Source organism: Triticum aestivum, chromosome 5A (assembly GCF_018294505.1).
Source record: "Triticum aestivum cultivar Chinese Spring chromosome 5A, IWGSC CS RefSeq v2.1, whole genome shotgun sequence".
Lineage (NCBI taxonomy): Eukaryota > Viridiplantae > Streptophyta > Magnoliopsida > Poales > Poaceae > Triticum > Triticum aestivum.
Window position 1 is genome coordinate 504,453,335 of NC_057806.1, and position 7,723 is coordinate 504,461,057.

Sequence of the window (7,723 nt, forward strand, 5' to 3'; positions counted from 1 at the left end):
CTTACGGGAAATTTCTACGGAAAACTCTTACGGGGCTGAGCTGGAGGCATAGGGATTAATTATGCGCCTGGCCCCACGGTTAAATGCAGAGTGGGCAGTTGATTTTATTGGCACACGTCGTCCCGTAACTTTGTTGTGTAACCATAGCCCCATAAGTGTAGCATTTTTGGTATATATATGCTAGTTAGTACTTCGAAAATTCCTGAGAAAATGGTGCATGTGACGTGACACGTGAGTGTGCATGCGACACAAAAATGCTAGACTTACGGGCTGCCAGGTACGGTCGCATATACGGGCTCAAAGGTTCCCTTTTTTATTGGTCCAAAAAACTAACTCCTCCTGATTAATCAACCCCCTCCCAATTTTAACCGTTGGATTTAGTCCTGGCCATGGGAAGTCCGGCCCGGCCTGACGCTACTCCCAGGCCGGGCTCGGGCCTAGATTTTGAGCCTGACGGCCGGGCCGGGCCTAGACCCGTCGTTTTTGCAAATTCCTAAAGGGGCCCAGCCCGAGGCCCGAGGCCTACTGGGTTTTTACGTATTCGGGCTGGGCTCGGGCCTAAAAACCAGGCCTGATGGCGGGGCTGGGCCCAGGCCTGGGTTTTTTGCCTCGGGCTTGGCGCGGCCCGACCCGAGGTTTGCGCAGGTATGTGTTGGGTGTAGATTACCCGTAGGTCGTCCGTGGATGTAGCTTTGCTCTTTTTTCTGTTGGCACCTGCGACACAAACCAAGCAAAAAATCGATGCGTCAAGAATCAAACCTCACAAGGACTCAAATAATTAGTGAAGACACGGCAGATAGCACACCACAACAAACCATCTCCGGCTGATTCTAAATCGTGCACATGTGGTGCGTACGAAGGGTCTAGCTCGGCCGGTTGGTGCTCTCAACTTGTCGGCGGCGGCTTGTTGAGACCACCGGAATAAATGTTGTGTGTTGATACGCGGTCATGCCACATCATCAAGTGTGTAGGTGTGCGACAGTAGTTGCCAGGAAGGTAGCTTTGGATTTATCCATGTATTTATTGTTGAGCTCTGTTGAAAATCTCTACTCCTAATGGAGCAGTTGGTAGGATTGCGTCCACGGTTTATTTTCGTCTGGTTATATTTCGTCTGGTTTATTTTCGTCCGGTTTATTTTCGTCTCATATCCCACCACCATATCTCCTCACATTGATTTTTTTACCCTCACAATAAAAACTTTCCTAACTTTTCCAAAGTTTCCTAACTAAACACGTTATAAACGGGCATGTACCGATAGCACGTTATCAATTAATAAAATTTTGTTTTATGACAATCAGTTCCAAATCCTAATTTTCCTAATGCATCGATCTTTGCCTTTTTTAAGTAGTTATTTTGATAGGGAGGGTTTAGCCACGAAAATCATCCCTCCATCGTCGGTTGCATCCCTCACCCATGTCGCTGTTGCAGGATCTTCATCCGTCATCCTGAGCAATTGGGGCGGCGATGCGGGCGAGCTTCACGATAGTGGGGAGGACCAGGCCGCGGTGAAGGCAGGTCATGCGCTCCTCACGCTCCACGAACGGAACCTGCGCACGGAGGCGGTAGCGCGGGGTGGCAGCCGGCAATGAGGCGGCCGCGCTACGTGACGAGCTACGGGTCCCCCTTTGTGATGTTTTGGCATCGCTCCTTCATCGCACATCCTCAGGTTCCTCTTGCCCTTCCCTTCCTCTGTCCTCCTCTCTCATCTCTATGCTTTCACGTGCATCCAGTTTTGATTCCTCGTGTGATATATACCAAACATAGGTACGTCAATTCACTTCCTTCCCTTCCCTTCATCCCTCGGTCCCACGCTCGTGGCGCTGAAGTGGTGGCAACAGGCGATGGCGGTGGTGTCGCTGATGGCGGCGAGGACAGCATGTGGCAGCTCCCGAAGCATGAACACGACCGCACCTCGGGCCTGCCGTCTGCCAAGATATGGGTGAGTTCTCGTGCTGCCAACCATAAACCCTCATGTCCTACAAATTCCTCAAACCCTACCGTCTTGATCCCGTCCACGCTCTGATCCAAAGGACGATGCAGCTCTGGCCGATTGACAATGGAGGTTTGGGATCCTTCCTCTCAGCACCCACTCCTGGAAGAATCAGCGGTGCGCCACGCCGATTGAACCCCGTCGAGATCACTCGCCAAGATTGCTATTCTGAAGTTTATTGTAAAGAAAGTGAAGAGTGAGACAGGATCCGTTTATTTTCAACCGGTTTATTTTCTACCGGTTTATTTCCATCAAATTACCCCCACCCCCACGCCCACACACCGAAACGCGCCCAGCGAACCGGGGAGAGATCCATTGATTTGGCTAAGGTAGGAAAGAATCTATTATTTGTTTGCTAAAGCAAATTGCATTAATGGGAGAGATCCGTTGATTTGGCTAAGGTAGGAAAGAATCTATTATTTGTTTGCTAAAGCAAATTGCATTAATGGGAGAGATCCGTTGATTTGGCTAAGGTAGGAAAGAATCTATTATTTGTTTGCTAAAGCAAATTGCATTAATGAAAGAGATCCGTTGATTTGGCTAAGATAGGAAAGAATCTATTATTTGTTTTCTAAAGAAAATTGCATTAATGAGAGAGATTTGTTGATTTGGCTAAGATAGGCGGTTTTGAGTAAAGTTATCTTTACTGTAGACATATAATGACAATTAATCAAGTATCAACATCATTGCATGCTTATTGTGTGGAATGTGTGTCCCAATGTTGACAGAAGGTATAAAAAGATTGTCTTGGAATTATTATTGTCTTGGGAAGATATTGCCCTGAATTCTCATTTCTCATCAGAAATTTAGTATCCATTTTCGTTGATCTTATTTGCAACATGTACAAGTCAGTAATAATCTAAGGGGGCGCCCTACCGGAGAAGATTATGATAGTTGGACAAGAAACTTGATACTGTCGTGTAAGGTAAAGGTAGGAGAAATAGGAGATAAAAGCATGCATGGTGGGAGAAGGAAGTCGAATGTCGCGTGGTAGCTCAGACATGGAGTGTGGAAGAAAGACAATGACGAGATGTATGTATCTACTAGATCATGACCATGAGATATCATCCCATAGAAATGACCTTTGACTCTCATGTCACATGAATTTTCTCTTTGTATATATATATTTGTTAATCCGTGGCAACGCACGGACACTTAGCTAGTATAATAAAATGGTTGTGTGCATCACCAGATGCAAAGACCGGGGGTAATCCTTCATTTCGAAAAAAGAATGAAACCTCTTATGGACTTTTCCCAAAATAACAAGCACCGGAGAAGAAAACATGTGCTCGTGACTGACTTCTGGTAGGGTTGTCCCCCAAGGCAGCGCTAGTAGTTGGTTGACTTTGTTGATCTTCTTTGTGTTGACCAAGCAATTCAAACCTTGGTAATTGAAGTCACGGCCATGTGTCCTTTAAGCAGCTCAATGAAGTCATGCAAAGAGTCCTCACCCTTGGTCACCAAAGCACACCCCTTTGCCACACCCTACTTTTTCGACGGTGTTTAGAAGTAAAACTCAGTTTTCTTTTTGAGACAAAGAAGTAAAACTCAGTTGCCACCTGGCGAATCTTCGAAGGAAAATCGGAGCGGGCCAGCCCAAAGGAGAGAATTGCATATGATGGGCTTGGCTAGGCTCCAAAGAATAGCTAAAAAAGTGCAAAAAATTGGACGGGCCATGGTCTAGTTCCGCCCTAAGTCCCTATCTAAGCTCTGCTCGTGGCCACCTTGTCCTCCCTACCTTGGTCCCCATCTTTTGCCACCAACAACGCCTTTGACGCTAGCATCGAACCATGAGCGATTGTGTGAGCCAGAACCTTGCAAAGAGGCTGGTATCGACCATCACAACCTTCGTCAGAATCTTCAAAAGACCTCGCATACTCTGGAGTTTTGATGTTCGTTACATGAGCAACAACAAAAGCCTTTCGACCAAGTTAGTGACGAAAAACTGAAGTTGGCTAGTAGCACAACCATAAAAAATTTCTTTTGGTTGGTTTTCGGGTTTGTCAGAAGGAGGTTTAACTTTTCACATTTGCTATTAATAGTCGGAGGTTGGCGAATATGGGCATGGTGTTGTGCGGGCGGCGGCATCTCGGAGCAGGAGGCGGCTCAGACAGGGCGAGACGCCATGACGGCGATGCTGGCCATAGGTGATGTGAGACAACGGTTAGGCCAGTGCCGGTGCCCGGAGGACTGGTCGATTGGGCGGGAGAAAGACAACGACACGGGGCGGGAGAAAGACAATGACGACGAGGAAGGGAGAAGGATGGCACGTGGCACGGCTAACTGAAACTAAGAAAAAATCAGTCGTGTGGTTTGTGGAAGATAGTCGGCCCCTTATTATAATTTTTCAACAAGTCTACAAAAGGTATTCTTATTCTTTTTTTTGTGTGTGTGCGCGCGCGCGCACGTGAACCCGGTACAGGTATTTTCGTCCTGCAGAGCAGCTTGAGGAAAACAAAGACGTGGAGACCGGAGAGCCACATGTGAGCGTCTCTTGTTTTCTCATTGGACGTAGGACTTCTGGGGCCAAGCAGCCGGCCGGAGCTCGCCGCCCGCGAGGAAGCCGGAGTACCAGCGAGCCGAGCTCCTCTTGTACCTCCTCCTCGCCGCGTCGCCCATGTCGACGCCGCACAGGCCAAACCTCAGCCGGTAGCCGAAGAGGAACTCGAAGACGTCCAGGAACGACCACACGAAGTATCCCCGCGCGTTCGACCCGTTCCTGCAACACAGTTTTCATCAGAAGAAAATAAAAAGCGGAGGAAGGCGAGGAAGAAGACGACGGAGAAGAGAAGCTGCATGTGCACCGTATGGAAAGGTACAAGGTTTCCAGGTAATCCTGCAGGAACTCCGCTCTGTCCTCGTCCTCGTCGTCGCTGTCGGCCTTGCTCGAGGTGCCGGGGGCGTCTGCGTATCCTGAACCAAGAATCAACAGTTCATTCTGTTGCCTCATGGCAGCATCTGTGAGGATTCAGATGTTACCATTTTCATGGATCCACACAGGGGGGTTCCCGTAGTGGAGTTTCAGGTGCTCCAGCAGCTTCCTCAGAGACCACGGGGCGGTCTCAACCTCGCCCTGCACATGTTGCATTAAGGAGATCATCATGGGCGCAGGATGAGGAATGAGATGATACGACATGCGCAGGCAGAAACGATCTCCTGCACCATATGCTTGGTTATACCGTGGTTATGTCTGACGATGGATCTGCATCATCAGGAGAAGAGCATCAACATGGCAGGCAAGTCAGTCAGACCAATCTGCACAGCTGTCTGCAGAAACTTGCTATTCTGAATGCTAATAACCGAAGTCAGGGCTCATTACTTTGGACGGCTGCATCCACGTAGTAGTCCCTGGGTTCCTGACCGGAACTGGTGTCGATCGATCGCGCACGCATGATGAGATAGTGGTTGAAGCCGATGAAGTCGAACGATCCACGCACCTTGGCCGACTCCGGCGCCGGTAGAGCCGGCAATCGACGGCCCACCCTGCTCCTCATCACCGGAGGGTAGTCTCCGTACACCAACGGATGCATGAACCTGCCTCATATAACGGATGAAGGCAGCACTACTGTAAACTCTTCTTCTACTTCTTATTACGAGCATATGATAGTATTGTTACTAACCATCCTATGTGGAAGTCATTCATCCTCACGGCAGCAGCTGCATCCTGGGGTGTGTCAGAAGCAGGCTCATGCCACCAGCCCAGCAGAGTGATCCCTATCTGGCCTCCCTGAGCTGCCTACATGATGATCAATTGATCATTTCAAACCCATGTTCAATCAACCATAACCTGCCATATGTGGCATGCATCAGAGACAACAAGAGAGTGTGACAACCAAAGAGACCTTGTACTTCTCTCTGTACAGGGACACTGCCGAAGCGTGTGCGAGCAGGAGATGGTGAGCTGCTATGTACGGCTCGGTCGAAGAATTCCCCTCGGCGCAGTCCGCGCCGAACGGATAGGAGCAGCGGCGCGGAGGTTGGGAGCCGTTGTCGTAGCCGCCGATCGGCTCTATGTTTGGCTCGTTGACGGTTACCCAGTGCTTCACTCTGTCCCCGAAGCTCTTGAAGCACACGTTTGCGTAAGCGGTGTAGTCTTCTCTGAAACGCATGTTAGAAAGTTAGAACAGCTAGAGAATTGATTCCTTCAGTGTATTGTCTGATTTTTCTTGCATGGTCATGATTTGTCCACATATGTTAGGTAGTAATTTGGGCAGTTACATGAATCTGGGGCTAAGTAGTCCACTGTATTCGTCCTGCAGTGCCTGAGGAAGATCAAAATGGTAGATGGTGACATGAGGCTGAATTCCTACGAAAAAATGACAGCGCAAGTAGCTGGATTAGCCAATATTTGAGAGAACACAATTATTTGTAGAATTCAATCTCACATCAGCAATAAGTGAGAGAAAAGTAACAACTTGTATACCATGTAGTATCAGCTCATCTATCAAATTATTGTAGTATTCCAAGCCCTTTCGGTTTATCTGTCCTCTTCCATCTACACAATTTGGTAGCGAGTATCAGAATTTTTCAGAAAAGTATTAATTGTGATCTACTGTAGTTGCCCACTAGCACGCTACTAGTACCTACCAGGAATAAGCCGGGGCCAGGAAATGGAGAATCTGTACGCGTCCAAACCCACCTTGTGCATAAGCTTTACATCTTCCTGAGATCAAAGGATTTGCTCATATTTGAAACCAAATAACCTGACGAACTTTCTTGACATGCACTCTGTTCGAAGTCGTTCAGAATTTCAGAGATAGCAACTATGTTTGATTCACGCACAGCCAGTTAGTTCTTACCTTGTAGTGATGGTACTGATCTGCTGAAACGTCTGCCGTGGATCCGTCAGACGAGTGACCTGCCATCGCAAACTTAGAATATTGGACTTATCACCAAGATCAGACAGTAAATTAAGGGGCCTTCTACTGATTGCCGAAGCGTGAGTCCATGGTCTCTCCACTGCACGGACCTTGATGGGTGAAGGTGTCCCAGATGCTGGGCTTCCTTCCATCCTCTGCGGCCGCGCCTTCCACCTGACATCGTCAAGGGTTTCAGCTCCTCACACGGTGCAGAACCAAGCGTACGTGTGATACGGATGAATATACAGCGCACCGCAAGACAGTACCTGGTAGGCCGAGGTGCCTGCGCCCAAGACGAACCCCTCGGGGAAGTCATGGCGGGTGAGCGCGGAGGCGTGTCTCGGAGCCAAGGCTGCGGCGGCGAAGAGGACGACGGCGACAACAACGGAGAAGGGGAAGATCATCGGCATAAGTGCCGGCAGCACCGCGCCTTTGCGCTGCTCCTGTGGAGTGGGCGAGAGTGATTCAGTGTCCTGGCCACTCCTTTCTCTCTCCGTGTCCGTGGCGCGGTTGGTGCGCGGCGCTGTCGTGGGAGCGTCTTTAGCCGGACCCTCTGCTCGGCCCTCATTTGTTCACACACTGTGTGACACTACTCAAACAGCAAAAATGCTAAACTTACCAAACCAGCTACGTAAAGCTACGTTCTTTCCTTAACGCTAAACTAATCGCTCCTCTGATTTTCATGGGGTGGGCCTGGGCCTGTTTCCCCTCCAACCAAATCAGGCCAGGTCATCTTTTACGTAGGTTACGTAAAAATCTTTACGTAGATATTAGCAAAGCTCACTCAAACAGACCCCTCGTACCCATTTTGTGAAAGCGGGTTTGTCTGAGGCCAAGTGGTGGACACCATCCGTCACATTAGACCCGTCAGGTC

The 7,723-nt window shown here is 49.0% G+C and overlaps 1 protein-coding gene and 1 long non-coding RNA gene across 2 annotated transcripts; one reads left to right on the plus strand and one right to left on the minus strand.

Moving 5' to 3' along the window:
* Nucleotides 1–1,428: 1,428 nt before the first annotated feature.
* On the plus strand, nucleotides 1,429–2,211 carry LOC123107402 (uncharacterized). Its single transcript, XR_006451669.1, has 3 exons — nucleotides 1,429–1,666; nucleotides 1,765–1,939; nucleotides 2,041–2,211. It is a non-coding gene; the product is annotated as an uncharacterized lncRNA (long non-coding RNA).
* A 2,091-nt stretch (nucleotides 2,212–4,302) lies between these two features.
* LOC123104365 (beta-glucosidase 32) lies at nucleotides 4,303–7,423 on the minus strand. Its single transcript, XM_044526193.1, has 13 exons — nucleotides 7,116–7,423; nucleotides 6,960–7,023; nucleotides 6,790–6,848; nucleotides 6,578–6,653; nucleotides 6,414–6,485; nucleotides 6,209–6,296; nucleotides 5,833–6,088; nucleotides 5,611–5,726; nucleotides 5,310–5,524; nucleotides 5,170–5,192; nucleotides 4,970–5,063; nucleotides 4,795–4,903; nucleotides 4,303–4,709 (listed from the first exon to the last, which is right to left on the minus strand). The coding sequence occupies exons 1-13, from the start codon at nucleotides 7,257–7,259 to the stop codon at nucleotides 4,493–4,495; spliced, it is 1,533 nt and encodes a 510-aa protein (XP_044382128.1). The 5' UTR covers nucleotides 7,260–7,423; the 3' UTR covers nucleotides 4,303–4,492.
* Between the last annotated feature and the right edge of the window lie 300 nt (nucleotides 7,424–7,723).